The following is a 25,928-nucleotide window of genomic DNA, read 5'->3' as shown; positions in this document are numbered from 1 at the left end:
ATTTAATAGTTTAAAACAATTGCCTTTGCCGAATAGCAATTCTTAACATTATGTATAAAATAATGTAATAAGCTGCATAAAGAAATAAATTTAGCTAAATTGGTAATTGAAACTCCCTTCAAAAAATGAGAAATAATAATTAAACTATACAACTAAAATATAACAGAAATTTTTTTTTTAACAATTTGACTTTTTTTTATAAGAAAACTAAATAGAGAAACATAGGAATAAATACCTTAAATTTCCTCAATTGCGAAGCAAATCCTAGAAAAAAAAGACAGAAATACATTAGTACCAAAAAAACAGAAGTAATTAAAGCCAAAAAACTTAAAAAAATAGGAGTTTATACTCACAAACTTAAAAAAAAGGTACATGACAGTGAATTAGATTTCTATTAGAGGTTTAAAATTGAACATATATATGAATATATGTTGAAACCTAACCTAACCAAATCATGCGGGAGAAATCACATTTTCTTCTAAATTAAACATAAAAAAAATTATGTCAATTGGGTATAAGGATATTAGACAAACAACATTACGCAAACAATTAGATGATACTCATTCTATTCCCAACGCTATAAAGCAAATAATTTTTGTCAAAATTGCTACCCATTTGATTATCAACAGTTTCATTAAGGACGTTTTGAAAATAAAGTTGATTTAAAGGCAAATAATGCAAATACCAGTACTAATAACAGCCTGTTTTCTAAATAGCAAACCTATTATAAGCATCTGGAACATTTGCAAGCACATTACAATCGTAAAATCATAACCTATATTTAATTATTTATTAAATTCAGGCATATCATACATTTCATATATATATATCACCTAACCAATGTGAAATAGCTTAACATTATATGTTTTAATACATATGACAAACATGCCAGTACCTTATAAGTTATGCCGAATTTCATATATTAAACATCACCAAAATATATATATATATTTATATATATATATAGTATACCATATACTTATAATCCATGTATGATTAAGCGACAATAAAAATAAATTTAAATCATAACTTTAGCAAAACCGAACTTATAAACTACAAACTGAATTCACATTACGCAAATAATGCACAGTAGCCATTGCTTAACCGTTATATTAAATTTGCACTCAATTAAACTTTCCAATTAACGGTTTTTGTCACTAACTACATTGATAGTTAAAATAAATCAATGTACGAATTAGATGATATGTGGTGGTTTCTGTTTAATCTAATATTTACCAGGATAAAAGTACTGGAATGAAACATGTGTCAAAGCAACATACAAGACCAAGTAAATGTTAGCTAGCAGGTCTACTATTTAATTCAGAAGCGTCCCCTTCTAAGTCGAGCCTATGCCATGATGCAGCAGTTAATCACACAACACAACCAAAATAAATAAGTTTCTTAGCAATATAATGGTAAAAATATATTAGCACAGAACACACGTCAATGCTTTTCAACTTAATATTGTATTAGCACAGAAGGAATCAGAAAGAAATTGTACCTAAATCCCTCACCTGCTAAACGATGCAGAAAACAGAAAAGGAAGCAACGAAATGGAATTGAATGAAACCCTAAACACAGACCCTATAAAATCAGAATAATACCAATGAAACCATTCAGAAAATAAATAAACATTCGAAGCATTACATTACCTTTAAAACGATGAACAAAAATTGAAGAGGAAGACCGAAAACCCTATAATTAAACCGAGTATATTTTTTGTCATGTCAGTTTCTCAGCACAATATCAGGGAAGGAAAAATAGAATTAACAAATTGGGGAAAACCCAATGTATACGGAGGCAGAATGGGGAAAGCGAACCTTGAACAATTATTACCCCGACCACCAATTCCGACGATGCTTCTCGACGTTCTCCGTCAACTGTCTGTGTCTACGGAACGTATGAACCCGGTTTTTATCAGTTTTGCAACAAATTGAAACAGCAAAACAACTAAATTTGAAAGAGATACAGAATTGATTTTCAGAAATGGGAGAAAGCAAAAACCGTTTATGAGTTAGGGATTTCAGAACTTAGGGATTTTAGAATAGGGAAAATGAAATTGGCGCTGGGAGAGGGGGTATACCCCGAAATCTGATCTCTCACTAAACGACGCTGTTTCAATTAAATATATTTGCGGGGTTTTTAATAAAAACGCCACTAATAAACAGTATAAAACGAAGTCGTTTCAGTTACACATTTTGCGGCGTTTTTGTAATAAACGCCACAAATCTTGTTCTATAGCGGCGTTTTCTGTATAAGCGCTGCTATGTTTTCAATTTATTTGTCTTTATTTATAAGTTTAATGATTTTTAATAGATATTTTTTTTTGATAATTGTTATGACATTATTTTAAATTGATATAGTAATATGCATTTATAAAATTATTTCAATTTTATGCAGTACTATATATATAATATATAACATATATATATGCATAGATATATATCGTGGCATATATTATATATATATAACCCTGTCACTTATAATCATATATACTAGTGACATATATAATAAGAAGTAAAAAGCAGAAAGAATTTTAATTTTTTTTTTGGTTTTGTACCCTAAAACCCGAAGCTATTAATCCCTATAAACGTAAACATTAAAATTAAAGGCTAAACCCTAGCTAACTCGTAAAATTCATGCAAATCCGAAGGCAAAAACCAAGCATTGTAACATTCAAATTATCAATACGTGTGAACCATAAACCATAAACATCAAGCCGTAAAACAGTAAATTTGATCATTAATACATCTTATAAGCCGTAAACCTCGCATTAAAACTAACATGTAAACTCAAACCCTAAACCCCATTCCTCAAGCCCTAAACCTAAATAAAAAACCCTAAACATAAAATTATAATCCTAAATTAATAAACATTATGTGTCAAACCTTAAAACCCCAAACCGTATGCAACAAAACTAAAATATTAATCCCAAAACCCTAAAATACATAACTTCCATTTGCGGCGTTTTTACAAAAACGCCGCTAATACCAATAAACAGTGTAAAAACGAAGTCGTTTCGGATACAAACCTGTTCTATAGCGGCGTTTTCTGTATAAACGCCGCTAATTTTTCAATTTATTTTATTTGTCTTTATTTATAAGTCTAATGATTTTTAGTAGATTTTTTATTTTGATAATTGTTATGACATTATTTTAAATTGATACATCAATATGAATTTATAAAATTATTTCAATTTTATGCAATATATGTATAATTTATAACATATATATATGCATATCGTGGCATGTTATATATATAACCCTGTCTCTTATATACTAGTGACATAATAAGAAGTAAAAAGTTCATCTAATTTTAATTGTTTTTTTTTGCTTTTGTACCCTAAAACATCAAGCCGTAAAACAATAAATTTGATCATTAATATATCTTATAAGCCGTAAACCTCGCATTAAAACTAACATGTAAACTCAAACCCTAAACCCTATTCCTCAAGCCGTAAACCTAAACCCAAAACCCTAAACATAAAATTATAATCCTAAATTAATAAACATTATGTATCGAACCCTAAAACCCCAAACCGTATACAACAAAACTTAAATATTAATCCCAAAACCCTAAAATACATAACTTTCATTTGCGGCGTTTTTACAAAAACGCCGCTAATACCAGTAAAACAGTATAAAAACGAAGTCGTTTCGTTTACACATTTTGCGGCGTTTTCTCAATAAACGCCACAAATCTTGTTCTCCAGCGGCGTTTTCTGTATAAGCGCCGCTAATTTTTTAATTTATTTTATTTATGTCTTTATTTATAAGTTTAATGATTTTTAGTAGATTTTTTTTGATAATTGTTATGACATTATTTTAAATTGATATAGTAATATGAATTTATAAAATTATTTCAATTTTATGCAGTATGTATAATTTAAATATAACCAACATTATAATTTATTATAACTTATTGAAATTATTCAAATTAATATAATGTATAACAACTTTAATTTAGATCCCAATATATGCTCTACTTTTAAGCTAACAAACAAATGTACATACGTAACTAACACAATATTAATATATATATGTTTCATAATATATAACTTATAATATAATAATATAATTCAAACATTAATTGAGAATATATAAAAGAATGAACTACTATTCCTAATTAGCGGTGTTCTTACACAAACGCCGCTATCGACCCAAGATTTACCGGCGCTTCTCCAGGAACGCCGCTATAGACCGGAAATTTAGCGGCGATTCTCCATAAACGCCGCTTTAGAGCGGAGCATCAGCGGCGGTTTATGAAAAACGCCGCTAAAGATAAGACCATTAGCGGCGCAGATGCAAAAACGCGGCTAAAATACCGGTACTTTACCGACGCTTAACGCAAAACGCTGCTGTAGAACGGGTTATTAGCGGCGTTTGGGAAAATACTGCCACTAGTGTTCCAAAATATACAAAAACGGCGTCGTTCTGTGTTACTGTATTTGCGACGCATTTTGTAAAACGCCGCTGAAGAATGGAGTATTAGCGGCGCTTGGGCAAAACCGCCACTAATGTTCCCAGATATATGAAAACGGCGTCGTTCTGTATTACTCCATTGCGGCGCTTTGTATAAAACGCCGCTGTAGAACGGAGTTTTAGCGGCGCTTGGAAATAACCGCCACTAATGTTCCCAACTATATGAAAACGGCGTCGTTCTGTGTGACTCTATTGCGGCGCTTTTTGTAAAACGCTGTTAATGCTTGGTTTTAGCGGCGTTTTTTTATGTAGCGCCGCTAATGCTCGATATTTTGTGGCGTTTTTCGTAAAATGCCGCTAATGCTCGATTACTAGTGGCGTTTTTTGTCCAAAGGCTGCTAAAAGTGCCGCTATATCCCTATTTTGGTGTAGTGAACTTTCTAGAGTTATAGCAAAAAAAATATTATTTATAAGCAGTATTACGAGAGTTTTGAAAAATTTTTAGAACTTTTCTTTTTATAAAGGTTAAATATAATAAATATTATATTATTTTTTACTTAATTTACGTATTATAGAAAGAGATATAACCTAGCATAAGTCTTTTTCCAAATTAAGTTTATATAAGTTTTTATAATTAAATTTTTTGGATTGTGGACTCAAATATTGTAAGGTCAATGCTGATTATGTAAATAGAAAATATTTTCTTACACCGTATCGTGGGGTATGATACCTTTTAAGAGAATGATGCTAGACACAAGTACAATAGACAACTTGCGAACTCTTTAATTTGAAATATTCAAGGCTTCGAAATGTGGTTGAGAATACGTTTATTGTTCTAAAAAATATTTCTTATATTAACAACAACACCTTAGTATAACATGAAAAAAAAACCCAAGTTAGATTGTACTAGCATGTTTCATATTTTATAATTTCAATTATAGGTGGAATCGAGATGATCCATATTTCAAAGAGTACATGGAAGAAAGAGATCATGATAGTCTTAAAGATGCAGATTTAGATGATCTTGAACTTGGTCTAGGACCAACAGATGATGATAAAGAGCATATGTTGAATATTAAAGAGAGAATAACCCAATAAATATGAACTAGAACAGTTAGATAAAATTGCATATGATGTTTATTTTTCTTGTTATTTTTTAGTAATCATATTATCAACTATTTTTTTAGCCTAACACAATACATATGATTATTTGATTTTAATTTTTGTTACTTGTTTTGAAATTATTTTTATCATACTAATAAATTTTTGTAGTAGTTAATATTTTAAAAATGTAAATTATGTAATTATGTAATTACATTTTGTACTATCAAATATGACATAAGGAATTACGATATAATTACACTCTGTCACGCAAACACGTCTAGGAAATTGCAATTTCTTGCAATTACAAGAGAGTGTAATTACTAGTAATTAAATGAAAATTTAATTACTATGTGCTATCTAAACCATTATTCTTTTTTTTTTATTATTATAGAAAAACACTAGTTGCTCAATTTTTTCAAATTAAATCTTTGCTTTGGCAGTGGCGGCACCGACTTTGAGGTTGGTCGCAGCTTTTTCAAAATCATTTTTTGTTGTTTTTATTTTATTTTTAATTTCAATTCACATTATTATTGTTTTGTCCACAGTTTTGTGGTTTTATTTTGTCCATATTTTTCATGATTTTTGTTTTGTCTTCTTTATTTTCTTTGAAAGCAGATGTGATTTTATTTTTAATTTTTAGTTTCTAGTCATATTTTGGCATATATATATGAGATTTGCCATTGTAAGGATGCCGCTAGATCTATTAGAAATCGTTCTCAAATGGCCTTATTATGATGGATTATAGTGATAGTGATAAATCCAAGATGATCAAATTGATGTATTTTTAGTTTGTTTTTGAATTATTCCAGTGGTGCAATTACTATTAGTTTATCTTTAGTTTTTTTTTCTAAATTATTTTACAAACATTACATTTATACATTAATTTGTAGTAATTTATTTATAGTTTATATTATATGTCATGTTTTTGCATTCTTATTGTGGATGATTGCATATTTATATATATATATATATAAAAAAGATGAAGGGCGGATTTTTTTTTAACTTGAAATACTAATTAACAATCTATTAAGAAAATGACCTACTTTTTATTTTTTTTTAAAACTCAAAATTTTCAATATGATATTTCTTCCAAACTTGCTAACATAAGATGCCCTTCTTTGTCTTTATGCTTGATGAATCTCTTCTACCTGTTTCAGACCATGCACGAGTCTTATGATCACATACACATGTATGTATGTATGTATGTAACAGGTAGTAGGGCAGAATTAAGAGAAGAGAGAGGAAATATATATATATATATATATCTTTAATAGTAAGTTGTCTACTTGTCAAATTGAGCATATCATATGACTTTAAATTGAAGGACCAAAGCTATATATTATATAGCAGCCCAACACTCTTCACTCTCAAGTCAAGTTTCTGCAACCAAATAGCCACTACCCATTTACCACACCCAGTCACCCACTGCATATATTTCTGTGATGATGATGATGATGATGATGATGATGATGATTTACCACTTCAACCTTATTCATCTAGATTTTATATAGTAAATTATTATTCAACAAAAAAAAACTAATTTCAATTATACATGAAACACATGCCTGATTAATTCATATACATAAAAAAAAAAGTAATTGGGTGAAACAACATAGTGCTTAAATGCTCAGTGGGCATCATAGGCATTCATGATGTGCAAGCACATGATACTATATAATATAATACAGTTTTTGCCTTGATCACTTAGTATTTGACACCTCTTCACCTATCAGTACACAAAAAAACAAAGAAGAAGAAAATTAACAACTAAACATTGTAGTAAGATGCCGGCAAAGAGGGCACAAAAGAAGGGATTTTATGGGGATTATCAACTAATATATAAGACATTCACGTTGGTGTTTCAATGCAAAGATGAAAGCCGGCTGGCTGCCTTAGCTTATTAATTTTGATGAACAAAAGGCCGGCAGCCATTATCATCACTATTCGACAGTTCCTGACAATGTAATAGTGAAGATAACATGAGCTAACATCTCAATTCCCTTTTTTTAATAAAAGAAAAATCGCACACAGCTTTTCTTCTAATATATGATTTATTGTAGGGAACTGTTTCATAAGAGTGGACAATACTGCTTAAATGCGATACTTTCGCATTCACTTTCTACAGTAAGATAAGATTTTTTTTTTTAAAATAAAGAAAAAGATCGGCCTTGCAGTTTACAACTCTATAGGTTCAAGTTGTAGACTACATTTCAAGGAAATTACCTGATCAAGCCAAAATAATTTCCTTTCTTTCCAAACAAGCTGTCCAGTTTTCTTTCTTTTCTTTTTTCAGCTACATCTTTCCAAATTGAGGTTTAAAAAACAAGCTTGAAATGTTCAAAAACTTTTTCATAAAAATAGGTGCAATCTGCAGGGTTGTAATTAACAGCAGTTGAAAGTACAGTTCATTTGTAAGAAGAGATCTTCTCAATCTCAAAAGTACAGCATTGCCCCCCAATCAAATCACTGCAATTGACATGATCTCAACTCACCAAAATTACCATTCACCCCCCCCCTATTTGTAGTACCAAATAAGCATACCCTTTCCCTTGCTTACATCGAGTGAATAGCATGTACATTTATTTATTTTTTTAAAAAAGAAGAAAGAATAAAAGAGTGGAAGCTTTCACTTAGAAGAGTGGGGACAGTGGGGAGCTGGCTATTCCTTAATAGCAAGACAAAGGAAAGAATAGTTAGGGAAGGGCAGTTAGTTTTATAGTAGCTCACTTCCTCCTACACCTTTGGGATGCTCAACCACTCAATAAATCACAGCCATTGGATATGGAACTAATTCATGTATTCATATAGTATTTTTTTTATAGGGGATGGCGTAGGATTCTCAGTTTGAGTGCATGTGCTGCTATCTTTCCTCTCTCTTTACTTTCTTTAACTTTTTTATTTTTATTTTTATTTTTTAATCTTTGCTTCCATGCATGGATTTCTCCTCCAAATATAATCTAAGTTTTGTAGAGAAAGTGAAAGGAAAAAAAAAACTGAAGAGAGAAAAGGGAACACTTACTCTCTCTATTTTTTTTTTCTTTAAACTTTAGTTTTTGTATTTGGCTTTGTTCATCGCCATTATTAGCAACAAAGCTAAAAACAATAGCAAACAGAGTCCCCCACTTCTTCGAACTTTTTGATCCTTTTCTTCATATTTCAAGTTCTCAAACTACCCCCAACAAGCCATATTTATTGTTATTTCAGTTAAGCTTCTTTGGTTCAGTTACCAGATCTGTTTCTAAAGTGTAGCCCCAAAAAAACCCTCTTAATTTTCTGATCTGAGTTGTTACTATTTTTGTCTTTACAGTGTTCTGTTTCATTGCCATTTGGCTTTTTTTTCTATGTTTCATCAGATCAACTATTCGATCATCCTTTCCAATTCTTTGACCAGATTTTAAGTTCGGTCTGGTTTATTGATCTTTGAACTGCGAATTGTTGAGGTGTGTTTTTTTCAATGGAAGAAGAACAAGAATTCAAGCATGTATGCAAGTTCTGCAGCAAGAGTTTCCCTTGTGGTAGATCTTTGGGTGGTCATATGAGGTCTCATATGAACAACATCATCATCAACAACAACAATTCAATTGAAACAGATGAGAAGCTGTGTAAGAAAAAGCTTGTGACTCTCAACAATGTCGGCCATGATTCAAACACTGATGAAACTGGTGTTGATGGTGGATATATCCTGAGAGAGAACCCCAAGAAGACATGGAGACTGACAGATTTAAGTGAAGACAGTTCAGTTCATGACAAGGTCTGCAAAGAATGTGGCAAAGGTTTCCAATCATGGAAGGCATTGTTTGGTCACATGAAGTGTCATTCAGACAAAGAAAAAAGCCCCGTTAACAGCTTGGAAGAGCAAGATTCTTGGAGTCATGGTGAGCAAAAGCCGGTTGTTGATAGCCAATCCGACAATGAAACTGGTGTTCCCAGTAAAAAAAGGAGATCCAAAAGAAGAACAAGGTACATAGGAACTCCAAATTCTGTCATGTCTGAAATTGAGCAAGAACAACAAGAAGAGGTTGCTTTAAGTTTGATGATGCTTTCTAGAGATGTCAGACATTGGGTTGGTCTGAATTCAGACAATTCTATGTTTTCGGAAGCTAAAATTCAGATTAAGAATCCAAAGCTGAAGAACTTGGAATCTGCAGTAATGGAGTCTGAGAGAAAAAACAAGAACTTAGTTATTCAAACATATGATCAAGCATCTGATGTTGTTGAATCTGAATTCTGCAAAGATCCTCACAAAAGAAGCAAGTTCGAATGCACAACTTGTAAGAAGATTTTTCATTCATACCAAGCTCTTGGTGGCCATCGAGCTAGTCATAAAAGAACCAAAGGCTGCTCTGCTTCCGACAACAGTGAAACCAGCACTGAAACTGAAACCTCCCCGGAACCAAACCCGACATCCGCCACCGACACTGCTAACTTGGTTTCAGACAGCTATGGGGTTGTTAAGAAGAACAAAGGCCATGAGTGTCCCATTTGTCTCAAGGTTTTCCCATCAGGCCAAGCTCTGGGTGGTCACAAAAGATCTCATTTAGTAGCTGAAGCGAAAGAAAACCGAAGCCAAACCATTGAAACCCAAAACACAATCCCTGAAATTCGTGATTTCCTTGATCTTAACCTGCCAGCTCCTGTTGAAGAAGGGACAAGCAGTGTTCATATGGGGTTCGAACCATGGTGGGTCGGAACCACCCACAAACACGAACCATTACTGGGGTTGATTTCAAACTGAATCCGCCATTGTTGTTCCGGAATAAAAGCTTTCAAGGAATGTACACTGTACAGTAGAAAGAGAAAAAGAAATCTTCATATTATTTCATTCATTCTTTACGGATTCAAGGTAATGCTGCTTATTAATTGTTTTGTTTGAAATAGCCATTGATGTTCAATCTTACAAGTTGTTTTGTTTGGTCCAATTAACTTGTTGGTTCGAAATTTGTAGTTGATTGATCTGTTATGACAATGTACACTGCAATTGAATATTTCATGCTTCTTCTTGTCATATTTGGAATGTACCTTTTCAATGAAAAGCAATTATTTTTTCTTGGCATCAAAGGTGAAATGAGTGATGTGCTGAAGCTTCAATTTGTGTGCTAACTTAACCCGCAACATTATACAAAAATACCAGTAGATAATCGTCTTGTGTTTAGCATTATAACATAAAAAAGATTGATAGTGTACATGTGAGATGAAAGGTGGTTGTTTAGTCACCTACCATAAAGCATGACAACGCATCTCTCACATACTTGGTAGTCATTACACTATTGCTATTACTTTTATATTCTGTTTTTTTTACTCCAAATCTTGTTTTGCTTACACTAAACCCTTTTTCATCTAATCTTTTCCTTTTTTTATTATTGGTAATTTTTTTATAATTATAATTCGGTTATTTTGTAAAAATCATCCCTAGCAACATAAAATATCAAACTTTCTTTTAAAAAATTGTTTTCCAATTTTGCTTTACGAGATGAGGATAGCTCGAGTTGAAAAAAAAACAAAAGAAAAAGAAAGAAAGAGGGAGGGGGAGATTGGACCACATCTTCAACTAGCTGAAGTAGGTCATTTGTTAGTTCTGCAAGAAAAAAAAAAAGGCAGTACAGGGTCACAATTCACAATATCAGTTGAAGATATTAGAGTATTATTTATTTCAATTTATATACCATACATTAAATTATCACAGACTCCGGATTAAACCTTAGCTCAATTAGTATCAATATTATTGTTAAGAGTTGGAGAGAAATTAATGACAGTTATATATAAAAAACCATCCAGATCGATTTCATATATTGAGAATAAGATGAATATTTTTGATCAATGCTGGGTCAAGTTTGGCCCCTAACTTCCAAACTGTTAGTGATTAGGGGCCTAATCTCACACATGGCAGCCAGCAATGGTGAATACTCCTTTCTTTTTGTCTTGCCAATTTAGAGTAATATTCAAAGCTTGGATTATTTTCTGTGTGATTCAAGTTGATAAGGTTGCATATTTGTGTAAGGTGGAAGGTGTGAGGCTAATAGTGTGGTGGTTCATTGGATCTCCTAAAATAGAGGCAAAACCAACCTACATCGCATAAACAAAATATTTGGGATCCGAAGCAGAGATGTTTATGTGTTGATTTGTGTCAAGTTTTTGTAATATCATACTCGTTAACTAAGTTTAAGATTTTATTTAAATTCTTTCAATCTAAAGCTGATTCATATTATTTTTTAAGAAATTTGAAAAAATATATATATTTTAATATTTAGTAATTATATAATTTTTTTAACATATATATTTTCTTTTATTAAAATTTTAAATATAAACAACTTAACATATTCTTTTTAATATTCCTATTATAATATAGTGCACTTATTTTTCAAATTAAGTGCATTATGATATATTTCTTTTCTATTTCTCTCTTGGATAGTTTACAAAAGTTTTTACATTTTATTTCTCCAATGCAATATAAATGGAATTACTCTAGTGCTAGTGTTACACGTATTGAGGCAAAGGTACTTCCATCACCTTACTCCGTTAAACATATATATTTTGGACCTTCATCAGTGATGTCCTCGTTGCAAGACCTACTTTGCTTCATGCACACTTCACCTGTGATAAAAAAGACACTAATCACTTGTCACACACATACCCTCTAATGAGTCACATCAAATTTTATTACTAACCTAACAAGAAACTACCAAATTACCGGCTTGCCCATCAGAGGAGGACATGTTGTGTAGAAAGGTCAATATTAATATGCCTTTCCTAACTCTTTGGAAGGAGATCTTCTTCTGCTTCAGTAACAACTGACTTTCTCTCCCCAACTTTATAGTATCCCAATTGCCTCCTCCTCTCTTCATGACTCTTTGCCCACTTAAGGTGAATCACTTTCTCTCCCCAACTTTACAGGTTATAAATATTTAAAAAATAAATTAAAGTGCTTTTATAGTCAGATCAAACTATAACAAAAATCAAGTAAGCAAACCAAAATTAATCCAAGTCAACAAGCTTATCTCATACACCTGATCCTAGTGTCCGTCCTAATCGTAACATTATCAATAAGAAACTTAAAAAATAGAATTTAGACGAGGGATGAGATCCCACACAGTATAGTTTGCATAGAATAAAGCTTCCGTAACTTAAATATACACTCAAAACATGATTTGATCCCACACAGTACGATTTGCATAGAATAAAGCTTCCCTAACTTAAATATACGCTCAAAACATGATTCGTGAACAAAGAAACACCTTGCGGTTTAAAACAACCTTTTACCTAGTGTCTCACTAGTGGTTTTAAAAAACTCCGTGAATTAACTTAGGTTACAAGCGTGGTTCTGGTTGTGTTGACCGTATCTTTCGGCATAACAGGTTACTCCTTACCTCGGGACCAAATTGGTTATTGGACAGTCACAATCATAACAGGCATTCTGAAAGCTATTCCGGTAATAGGATCACTTTTGATAGAGCTATTGCGTGGAAGTGTTAGTGTGGTACAATCAACTTTGATCCGTTTTTATAGTTTACACACTTTTATATTACCTCTACTTAGTATTTATGTTTATGCATTTCCTAATGATACGTAAGCAAAGAATTTATAGTCTTTTATAGATGTCACACCCCGAAATTGGGGTTAGAAGGATCAAGGTTTGTAGGATAAGTCAGTGATTCTAGATAGACTTTTATGTTTATCTTTACATTTTAAGGTTAGAATGAGCCTGTTGGTTCAGTGGTTAGGAGTTAGTTTACCACTTGGTCTTATGTTTGAATCCCTATGTGTGCAATCAGGGATTATTATTTTTGTTATTTTTCTATTGTGTAGCTAAGTGGTTAAGTTTAATTGAAATTAAGTTCCGATGTGTCTATAGGTGGGTTAGGTTGGGTTTAGTGGGAATCCTAATTTTAGAAAAAAAAATCCTAAAATTCTTTCACCTTGCTACTCTCTCATGTAAATATCTTTTCACACTTTTCTAATTTGAGTTTTGAGATTCTTTTGTTACGGTATGATTGTTTCTTTCTTTTCCATTATCATTCTTGATTCTTTTATTTTGTTCTTTGCTTTGTTCTACTGTTGATATACTCCAAAGTTCTAATAGTTTTGAGTCGCCCCATTTGTTCCAACATTATTGTCAATTGCCGCTTCTCAAGACTTTGCTTGTTCTCTTGTTTTAGTTTAATCATGATCTTAAGGAGGAAAATGGTAAGTACTGTTGTTTGAGTTTTAATCAATTGTCCTCGAATCTTTCTATTCTGTTACGACCAAAAACTTTCTTGGTTTGTGTATTTGTGAAATTAAGTTTCAAATTGGTTTAGTGGAGGTGCTTTGGTCGATTTTTTGGGCTTTGAAAGCGCATTTCAGGTGTGTTTCTTAAACACTTGTAATCGGGGGTGAATTAGATGTTAATTTTCGTGTTTTACAACAAATTTGGGTGTGGTTTTTGGACCACATGGGCGTGTGCTGCGCACGGGCCATGGGTGTGTGCCGTTTAAAAAGTTAGGGTAATATTCTTGTCACACGACTTGGGGTGAGTCACACAAGTTGGCCACACGGTTGCTTGACCTCTGTTGGGGATTTTATCGATTGCTCACGGTCTGAGGAGTTTCCACACGGCCTAAGACATGGTTGTGTCTCCCCTACTTTCTAAATTGTGTAATTTGTTACATGGCACAGAGAGTTACACGGTCTGCCCACACAGTCACATGACCGTGTCCCTCAGCTACATGGCTGTGTACCCCTGTCACACAGTCTGAACCCTCCCACATGACCTAGGCACATGACCGTGTGGTCCTATTTTTCAGTTTTTCCAGTATCTTTACAAATTGATTCGTTTTAGTCCCTAAGTGATCCCTTGCATGTTTAAGCCTTTGTAGGAGTGATTGAGACATTATTACTAGTTGTGGAAGGTCTATGAAAGGCATATTACTGTTAGAATATTTATATATATGTATTTATAAGATTTAATTTTGTTATTCACACAGGTTGTGTAACAGCCTGATTCTGGGCCTAGTCGGAACAATGGTTTCGAGGCCACAAATCCGACGAGGAAAAATATTATTATTATATTTTTATGGTCTAAAATTTCACGGAAATTTTTTGTAAAAATTTCGTTCAAAAATTTCAACGTTTGGGCACTCAATTTAGTCAAAAGGACTAAATTGTAAAAAGTGCAAAAGTTAAGTTCTACATCTTAGAGGTGTCTAATTGTTATGAAATTTTAAATTGGAGGTCTTTATGTGGTAATTAGACCATTATTTAGTTGATGGACAAAAATGGGCATAGAATTAGTAAAATAGATTTTTTAAGTAAGGGCATTTTAGTCATTTGGTAATTAAATAGAATTAAATGGGAAAAAGATGGCAAAATATGCTCATCTTCTTCATGGTGAACGAAATCAGCAAGGGGGAAGCCATATTTAGGATTTTTAAGCTTCCAAGCTCCATAGTAAGTGATTCCAAGCCCCATTTTTAATGTTCTTTACGTTTTTAGAGTCCCGGTAACTTGATTTAGCTTATTCTACCATTAATTCGTGTTAGGGTTTATATTTGGAAAAATACCCATAGGTGAAATGTGTTTATTTTTCTGTTTAATGGTAGAATATGAGGCTAGAAATTATGTTAAACAATTTTTCCTAAGCGATTTTAAGTAAAAACGGGTAAATCGATATAATCGGTAAAAATATTTATTGTTCATAAGTGTATGTTAGAGTGAGAATTTGATGTTTCCATAGAAGGGAAAAGTGTTCAGCATGTTGTAAAACATAAGAATAAGGTGTGAAATTTAATTTTTGAGCTTAGGGACGAAAATGGAAATATGCAGAAGTTTAGGGACAAAATCGTAATTTTTGTAAAAGTTGAGTCGAGGATTGTTTTATTAAATGTGAATGTTAAATAAGTTAAATTTGCTATTATAGATCAAGAAAGACGTGAAGACCACCTTAAACGGGAAAAAGAAAAGGTCGAGGAGTAAATCGCAAAATCACAATATTTTGTTCCGAGGTAAGTATGCATGTGATTTAATGTATTATTTTAATGTTATTTTATATATATTTCTGGGATTTTATTGAAAATGGAACGAATACTTGATATAGACTCTAAAATGTGGTTAAATTGGAAGGTAGTAAAGCGTTGAAAATCAAAGTTTCCAATTGAACACTCAGAATAAGCCGGGATAAATTGAACAAAAAAGGGGGTTGCTAAGTGCTGATTCCCCCAAGGGGTTGCTAAGTGCTGATTCCCCAAATCATCGGTGGTTGCTAAGTGCTGATTCCACCGTGTCTTCGGATATGAAAGGGGTTGCTAACTGCTGATTCCCCAAATCGTTGGTGGTTGCTAAGTGCTGATTCCACCGTAACGGAATGTATAAGGGGTTGCTAAGTGATGATTCCACCATATTTTTTAATGTGCAAAAGGGGGTTGCTAAGTGTTGATTCCCCCAAGGAGTTGCTAAGTGCTGATTCCCCGACTCATTGGTGGTTGCTAAGTGCTGAATCCACCAAATAACGGTTAATATTCTGAGTGTTCAACAGGAAAATTGGAAGGGTGATTGAACATGTAAATTAAATATGATTTTGTGGGGAATATTGGGTTTGATATTTAATCAACCCATGTGTAAGATGAATGGAAGTATCAAAACTACAAAAGAGCAAGTTGGTTACAAACAGCTTAAAACAACAGCAGTTGGGTAACTTGGAAAATTCACCATAAATGGTGGAATTTGAATTAGAGGTTGGGTAATATATGAAGTTGAAGCTGAATGAGTCTATTTGCATATGAAAGAAGCATAGCAAGCAAAAGAGTTATATATTTTGAGATATTTAAATTTTAGTGAGACAGGGCTGAATTGATTTCGAGATCCCCTGTTCCAACTTTGGAAAATCACCAAAAATTGTACAAAAATAATTGTGGGTTGAAATTTATATGCTTAAATTACTCATTAATTTTATTTTCTGTATAAATAAACAATAACCTTATATTAATTTTTTACAGAGAGTTAAATAGATTTTAGTAAAGGGTGGTCAGAGCTATCGAGCAGTGAAATAGGAGAGGGTTTGAAAAATAAAATGTACTAATTGGAAAAACCAAAAATTCTGAAAATTTTATGGTAGAAAGGTATATGAGTCTAGTTTCGGATAAAATTTACGGAATTTAATTTTGAGCTCTGTAGCTTTAGATAAAAATAAATTAGCGACTATGATGCAGAAAAACAGCTTGCTGGAAATTGAGCAAACAATGAAATTTATGAATGATTAAAATTATATCACTTTGTAATATTATGAGAAATTTATTAATTTGTTATGTGGTTACTTACTAAGCTATATGCTTACTCTTCTTTATTTTTCTCTTGATTATAGTGATAACAATCTGCCGAAAGTTGGACAAAGTCAGAATATCATCCACACTATCGTCATCTCTCGGGGTATTTTGTAATCAATACTTTTGAAACATGGCATGTATAGATGGTTGAATGTAATATGATATAAATATGTTTGTAAAATATTGTTCGGTTAAAAATGTTGGTGTTTATTATTGAATAAATTGTGTATGCACATATAATACTATAATTGGTTGAAATATTAAGATCGTTTGAAATTGTTCTTTGAAAATTTGCAGGAGGTTTTATGTAAAAATAAGCAGAAATGCTGCTGAAATTTTACAAAAAAAATAGTAATACCTCGTGCTCTATTCCATCAAGGAATACGGGTAAGGGGTGTTACAGGTTGTTTATATGACGTGGTATACTAAACTTGATATATGAAAATGTCTGGATATGATAATTGGAAATTGTGTATATTATTGATTCCGCTAATTTGTAATTGATTATGAGTATGATGTGAAATATTGGAAACTAAATATGGGTATGTTTGATTCAATATATTTGTGTGCATTGAGAGTTTTGTACATGCATTATGGTTGAGATTTGATTATGAAGAGAAGGAAGTTCATTTGGCAGTTAAACTGCATTGATATAATTTGACGGTAAATCTGCAACAATGTTGGCAGCTTGGCTACATAACAATCAAGTGGCACATGACCACTTTAAGGTGTGTATCGGTTGGATGGATCAACCATAATCTAAATTTGGTGTGTAGAGGATGGAATGGTCCAGAGTACCCTATTTGGTGTGTGTGGGATTGATGAAGATGGTGTGTAGTGGTTGGATAGGTGGTGCCATATCACATTTGAATAAGATTTGCTTATATGTTTAATGATTAAGTATTATGATGCTCTACTCTATTGTTATTTCTGATTATGATTTGAATTTGGCTATTGTATGTTTAATCAATTGTTGTTACTGCTTTGGTTACTTTTGTTTAAACTCACATTGAGCTTCATAGCTTACCCCCTTAGTTTTCCTCTTTTAGGTAACTCACGTGGTTAGTTTTCAAATGCAGCAAATCAGAGTTCTAAGAGTTTAACGTTTTGGTTTGTCTTAAATAAAGTTTTTCTAAGATTTAAATATTAAGGTTTAGATGGATTTGTAAAAAAATTTAAGTGAACTGCGATATGAGTTTCCGATTTTGAGTTAGCTTTAGCATTTCGTGCATGGGCATTTATTATAAAGACTGTTGTTTTCTTAAATAATTGGTCAGGTTTTAAGTGACTGTTTATGGATTTTCAATCAAGGTAAAAGGTCATATTTTACGTTGCAAGACTGACTTTGAAACTTCAGTTAACAAAATTTCTAAATCCGATTTGGGTACAAAGTTAAAACATAAGTTGTTAATTTGGTTTTAAATTAATTTATGCGATGATTAAATTAATGTTGGTAAGCGTAAAATAAATTTAATGCTAGATTTCGTTAAACATGAGAAAAAAAAGTTTTTTTGAAAAGAAATTAAGAAATTTGAACAGAGTTTTACTTTGGGTCATTCCAGTGCCCAATGTAACCTCCAAAATTTGGTCGAAAATTTTGGATCAAGTTGTAAGGGGTTATAATAGAGAATATAAACCATAGCTATATTGTAACCAATCATTGCTACAAATATGGATTATTGAAAAAAATAAGATATGTATTTGGATATTTCCTTTCAACCCCACCATATTCTATTATTTATTTGATATGACATGAATAGTTGAAGGAAATTCTCCAAAGAGAAAATGGATTATGGTGAGTGTGTAGCTTGAACGCGTTCGATCGAATTGAGTAAAAAAATTTCAAGTTAATTAAGTTGACATGTCCTATTTTCCTAATTCGATTTGAAAAAAATTCAAATTGAATCAAGTAAAATGAAATTCAAGTCGAGTTAAATTAAAAAAATAAACATGTTAAAATTAAAATTTTGTTACAATATAACTAATTTCATGTTAATGTAAATTTGAAACCATATATATTTAAAATCTTTTTCAAAGCAAAATAAGAAAAAAAAAATTTCTATGATAAACTTAAATTATTAATTAACTTATTTCGGTCCCGAAATTATTATTTTAATTTTCTTTTTAAATTTTAACTTTATTTATATATTCAAGTCGAATAACTTGATTTGATTAACCCAAAATTTAAAAAAAAAATTCAAATTTCTCAAATCGAATCAAATTTTACATACAGCTACTTTTAGCCAAAGAAACAGCTAAGCTTTTTAGAATTGTTTTACCCACCGAAAGAGTTTTTTTTTAACCACCAAAAGCGGCGTTGATGCATGAATGTTTAATTATTTTGTAATATATATTTTTTGTTATTTCAGTTTTATTTATTAAGTATTGAATGTATTATGAACCATTACAATTATTAGTTACTTTTAAAGTTTAAAATTTAGAATTAGAAATAAACCTTTATTTGTAAAAAGAAAAAAGAAAACTTTAGTTGGGAGCAAATCCAGTATAGCTTTCCGACCAATAATAAGCCGTAAGCTTTTCGACCAATAACATCTCTTAAAAATATGAAAGAGATTCTTATGGAAGGGACAAAATGAAAAGGTAAAAGAGGGCAAAGTGAGCTGGAAACAAATTTGTAAGCCAAAAAATTAAGCTTGGGTCTTAAGGGTATAAACAGTTGAATAATACATGTGTAATACAACACCATTGGGTGTTGAAGCTGGTTCATGGCGTATAGCCTAGATCAATGATTAGAAGATTTGTTATGCATTTGCCATTAGCTCAGAACAGTAGCTTAGATCAATGATTAGAAGATTTGTTACGCATTTGCCACTAGCTTCACAGGCTTTTCAAGCAAGGGGCTGGCCAATGCAAGGGTAGAGATACCTTGTGAGTAAAGTCTAGCATGAAATAAGGCCAAAGGCAAGCAAAGTGCCTTGGAGTAGGGTCATTTGGTGCCCACTTCATATTCCCAAGCATTCCTTTATATCTTGACTGGCTACAAAAGATAAACTATGGGCTTAAGGGATGAATATTGATGGAAATCATGTAACCGCAGGGCAGGAGACAACGGATCACTTGTTTGTAGAATGTTTTTACTCTAGAAGAATATGGAATGCGGTGTTGCAACTTTGCACATCGCAAAGAGACCTAGGAACAACAATGGTTACATGCAAAACTGAAAGGAAATGCTTCATTACAGTAGTTCTTAAGCTGGCTTGGAATGCTCATGTTTATTGGATATGGACGCAGAGAAACAGTAGGCAATTTAGAAGCCAACAAAGATCTGATTAAATAATCAACTCTTTTCATTAGATGATGTATAGGTGATTGTTGGTTGTACAGATGAGCAGTCTGATGTAATTTTTTTAGGCATACTGGATATATATTCATACCCAACACTCACACTTGAGTCTAAATAACATAGATGAAAGTATCAGCTTTGGCTAGGATCAAGGAGATCATGTATGCACCTAACCAAAAAAGAATCCCTCCTATCTTCATTTCTTGTAGGAAGAGATGGGAGATCTTTAAGGTAATTAGCATCTGTAATGAAAACCAGTAGACAAAGATGAAGGGCAAAATCCTTAGATTATCCACTAACAGAAAGTTTACATGCATCCGCAAGCCAAAACAAATCTAATGACTAGTGAAAGCCAAATTGCTTAATTGGCAAGCGGAGAGTCCCATCTCCAGAAATAAGAACATCACAATGTTAAATATGTTTCTCAAGGGAAAAGGTAAATTATAAAACCTAACAGAGTAGGCCAATGGCACAACTGATCTCCAAGTAGTAATAACCAATTGCCTGACATTTATCAAACAAGCTAATGCAATTTCAATGAAGAATTACAAAGGGAAAGTCGAATAAGTTGCATCATCTAAATAATGAACAGCCAAAAAATTTATAATCCTGATCTAAAATGGAAATTGCCAGAAAGAGGGGCATGATTGCAGTAGTATTTGCTTCAATAGATCTATAAGAACCACAAACTGAAGATACACAGTGATTACTAAGAGAAAGATGAGTAATTTGCTAGCATAAATGTTACTATGGAGTGGTAAACTTTTGAAAAGTAAGCAAAGAGATCAGCATATTTATGCTAATAGTAGGAAACTCCAGAGAATTTATGGACCTAGGCCTCTAACATTGTCTAAGGGTGCCTAAACCTGCTCACATTACCTTTCAGTACCCATTCCCATGACTCAGACTTGAATGCTGGATAGGGGTATGTTCAACTTTTTGTATTTGGAACGTCATATCCTAATATATGTGTCTAGATTATTTGTGCCAAACATAGATAATTCAAGAAAACTGAAAAGTCAAAGCAACAAAAACATGGAATAGAATAAGCAAGATTGTTCGTAGCAATAAATGATTTAAAACCCACCTTATTCTCTTTTCTATCCATAACAAAACTTCAATATTCTCAATACAAGTTCCACTACAGCAGTTGAACCTTTGTTCACAAAATATGGCAAGGAATTCTTACTCTGCAATATGTACAAACTTTGACAAAAGCATGATAGCCATTACCTAAAGCTCGGAAATGCCTTTGAACTTCCCGAAACCTTCATCTAACGCCTATCATTGTTACTCAAATTCAAGTGCGAATATTAGATTTTTCTAAGTTTTTCATGTATTCATAACCCTATGTCAGACATGAGTGTTGGGGATGAGTACTTAAAAATCTTTAACTATCTCTACTATCATACTTTTGCCTAAGTTCTCAAAAGAAAACAACTCAAAACTTGGAATGGATAACCAAAATAATATGAGAACCAATGTTATCTGGACCCGAGTTATGCGTCCAACATGAACATATTCATTCTTTCTAAGTTCTAAGTGTCAAAGCAACATAGATGAGAACAACACATCCATAAAATCAACTTAAATTTCTACTTCCTCGCAAAAAAAGGCAACATGAAAGAACAATCTAGGTATGAAGAAGCTTCCTTATCTGCATACCTATTCAAGTTCCACCTCCTCTACCACCAAAACGCCCAGATTATCTTTCAGCTAAATAGGCTAAAAAGAACTAAGCTTAATAACAAAAACAATCATAAAATTCAACAACAAGAAGGAAAAGCATAAAATAAAAAGAGAACCCCACATGTCATCCCAGACTGTTTATTACATAACTATAAAAATAAAAAAATAAAATCATGCGCTAAAAGAACTCAATTTATTCTCTCAATAAATCAAAGTTTATTCTTTTCTTAAGGAGCTAGAAATAGTGATATAAGTATGTATATGGTTAAGAAGAGGGTTTAAAAATCCATGATGCTTTTGACCTTTGGAGGATAGAGGGAATAGAGGAGAGATTGTCTTTTGGCAACTTCCAACTGAGCTTTACCGTGGGAGAAAGCGGCGGACAGCTGAGAAGGGTCGCGTAAGTTCTTGTTGTCTCGAAACGCATCCATGGTCCGACGTTTAGAGTACTCCCTTATGTTGTAGTCGCAGAACTGACGCGCCACTCGCAGCAGTGAACGGTAAAGCTGAAGAACCTCTCTTCTCATCGGCACACCAGCCCCCGACGCGGCCATTTGCTTTTCTATTTTTTTAAGATCTTACTTTTATCACAGAGAAGAAAGAGAGAATGAGTTGAGAGACTGCGTTTTCTCAAGTTATACCGGGGAAAACACAGAATCTTCATGCTCCGCCTCAAAAAAACAGATATTGGTTTTTCGGAGTTTTTTTTTTTTTTTGACTTTTGAAATTAAAAAGAATAAATTTAAAAAAAAAACTTAAAATGAATAAATTATTGATAAAAGTATAAATTATCAACATAAAATCTAAAAAGAATATATCTAATAAGATTTGAAAATTTTCAAAGTGTTTTAACTAAAACATCCATTATTTTTATATTAATTTTTAATAAACATATTTTTATATAATTTTCACCTGCTCCTAAATGTGTTATGATTTAATTATACGTATAAAAGAATATATTTACATAAATTTAGTATATTAATAATTCGTAATTTATAATTTTTGAATTTATCCATATCATATTCGCAGTGCATTATTTTTTGTATTAAATCTAAATTAAAATAATCTTTTATCACATAAGCAATAAATCAATCTGGGTCAGTTGAACCTAATACGGATTGTAAACGTCGATAATGACAATGTATCGTAAAGAAAAGAGAAAGAAAAAATAAAAAAACACACAGATTTTTACGTGGAAACCTTTTTAGGAGAAAACCACGGGCAGAGGTGAAGATAATTCACTATGTCGAATTTGAATAATTACAAGAATAATAGACTATATCTATTTACAGGCTTGTAAAACCATATTCTAATAGGAGTGTAGTAAGGTTAAAACACCTTATTCTAATCAATATAAAATAGATGAAGTGTAATAAGGTTAAAAAACTTTATTCTAAAATAAAATAAAAGAAATATAGTTCTATATGGGTTTTACTTTTATTTTATTTTATCACTGTATTTTATTTTAATAAGGATTCAAGTTACTCAATTCTAACAATTTTCACATTGACATGAATTCTTAGTGAACAAGTTCTTCATCGCGAACTCTCAACGAACAAGTTCTCCATCTCTTCCATAAAACCCCTTAAGGGTTTAACTTCAACAATGAACACCGACCAAGTCTAAGCAATGCACAAACTTGGTTATAGGAAGTGACTTAGTCATCATATCTGCAGGATTTTCATGCGTACTAATTTTGCTCACAATAATATCACCACGAGCAATAATGTCACGAACAAAATGATACCAAATATCAATGTGCTTTGTTCTCTCATGAAACATTTGATCTTTTGTAAGAAAGATGACACTCTAACTGTCATAGAAAAACTATACTGATTTGAAAGTCTTCATTGAGTTCACTAAAGGGTCCCTTAAACCAAATGGCTTCTTTACAAGCCTCAGTAATCGTCATATACTCAGCTTTAGTGGTAGACAAATCGATTGTACTTTGCAAAGTGGCTTTCCAACTGATTGCACAACCTCCGATTATAAATGCATAACCTGTGAGAGATCTTTTATCAAGGTCTCTAGCAAAATCAACATCAACATACCCAATGACTTCATCTCTAGTTCTTCCAAATTGTAAGCAAACATCAGTAGTATCTCGTAAGTATCTTAAAATCCACTAAACTACTTTCCAATGTTATTTACCAGGATTCGTCATAAATGCTAACTACACTGACTGCATATGATAAATCTGGATGTGAACAAACCATAGCATATATTAGAGATCCTATTGCACTAAAATATGGAACATGTGACATGTATTCAATCTCATCATCCGATTATGAAGACAAAACCGATGAATGTCTGAAATGGGCTGCTAAAGGAGTACTAACAAGTTTAGCACTCTCCATATTGAACCTGCAAAGAACTTTCTCAATGTACCATTTCTGACTTAGGTACAATTTACGTACTTTTCTATCTCTAAGAATCTCTATACCAAGAATCTCCATACCAAGTATTTTCTTTATTGGTCCCAAATCTTTCATCTCGAATTCTTCACTTAGTTGAGCTTTGACATGTTTTATCTCTCCTTTATCTTTTGTTGCTATTAACATGAAATCATGAGTAGATACACAAAAGAACTATCACTATTTTTTTAAAGTAAAAACAACTGTCAAAACTATTTCTTTTGAAATCATGAGAAGTCATAAAAGAATCAAATCTCTTGTACCGCTATCTTGGTGACTGTTTCAAACCGTAAAAAGGGACTTTTTCAGCAAGCAAACATAGTTTTCTTTTTCTGAGATTGTAAAGCCTTTTGGTTGTTACATGTAAATATCCTAATCAAGTTCTCAATGTAAAAGTACAGTTTTTACATCTAACTGCTCAAGCTCCAAATCATGCATGACCACAATACCAAACAAAACTCGAATCGAACTATGCTTTACAACTGAGGAGAACACATTTGTGAAGTCCACACTTAGAATTTGACTGTAATCCTTTACAACAAGCCTTACTTTATATCTGAGTTTTTTAACTCTTAGAGTCTTTTTTTTTTCTCTTTTTAAACACCCATTTACAACAAACAACCTTTTTGTTTTTAGAAAGTTTCACAAGATTTCATTTTTTGTTTTTGTGGAATGATTTCATCTCATCTTGTATAGCAAACATCCACTTTTCTGAGTTTTCACAGCTAACCGCCTCAGAATAATTAGATGGCTCTTGGTTTGCATCTATATCTTCAGCCACATTTAAAGTATAAGCAACTAGAACAATCTCGACATACTTTTTTGGAGGTTTAATCTCTCTTTTAGTTCTATTTTTGGCGATAGAGCATTATGGTGAAGAAGAAACTCTATTCTGAATATATGTATTAACTTGAAGAGTTAACTATGTTGTAGGTTCTCGATTAATCTGACGCTCCACTTGCTTTTGTTGTTCTTTATTAGAAAAGTTTTTAAAAGATAAGTTAGATAACATAGCAATTTCATCAAAAACAATATAATTACTAATCACAACTTTTCTATTTTCGAGATACCATAACTTATACCATTTTACATCAGCTTTAGAACCAAGAAAAACACATTTAATGGATCTTAGTTCCAATTTTCCATTATCAACCAAAGATCTTTTAATCAAAATAATCAGCAGGATTACCAGACCATACCTGTTGTGGAGTCTTTTTCTCAATGACAATGGATGGAGATCAGTTGATCAAAAAATATACAGTAGAAGCTGCTTCAGCCCAAAACGACTTTGATAAGTTAGCATTCGATAACATACATCGAACCTTCTCCATGATTGTTCTGTTCATTCATTCTGCAACACTATTTTGCTATGGAGTATGATGAATTGTCAAGTGTCTTACAATTCTTTTTGACTTACACAGTTCATTAAACTCATCAAAACGAAACTCTAAGTCATTGTCAGTGCGGAGGTGTTTTATTTGTTTTACAATCTTTTTTTCAATCATAGTTTTCCAAGACTTGAATGTAGAAAACACATTACTTTTTTGCTTCACGAAAAACGCTCAAATTTTTCTGAAAAAACTATCAATAAATGTTAGCATATAATTAGCTCCACCTCTCAAAAGCACTTTAGATGACCCTCATAGATCAGAATGAATATACTCCAACGTTCCCTTCGTGTTATGGATTCCTCTGGTGAATC

General features: G+C 32.2%; 1 protein-coding gene across 1 annotated transcript; it reads left to right on the top strand.

The window, feature by feature from the left end:
* Positions 1–8,409: 8,409 nt before the first annotated feature.
* LOC107949798 (zinc finger protein ZAT1) lies at positions 8,410–10,572 on the top strand. Its single transcript, XM_016884562.2, has one exon. It carries the CDS (start codon positions 8,980–8,982, stop codon positions 10,258–10,260), a length of 1,281 nt encoding a protein of 426 aa, XP_016740051.2. The 5' UTR covers positions 8,410–8,979; the 3' UTR covers positions 10,261–10,572.
* The last annotated feature ends 15,356 nt before the right edge of the window (positions 10,573–25,928 follow it).

This window comes from Gossypium hirsutum, chromosome D03, assembly GCF_007990345.1.
Source record: "Gossypium hirsutum isolate 1008001.06 chromosome D03, Gossypium_hirsutum_v2.1, whole genome shotgun sequence".
Lineage (NCBI taxonomy): Eukaryota > Viridiplantae > Streptophyta > Magnoliopsida > Malvales > Malvaceae > Gossypium > Gossypium hirsutum.
The sequence above is the reverse complement of the archived record's forward strand: the minus strand, read 5'-3'. Positions and strand labels throughout refer to the sequence as shown.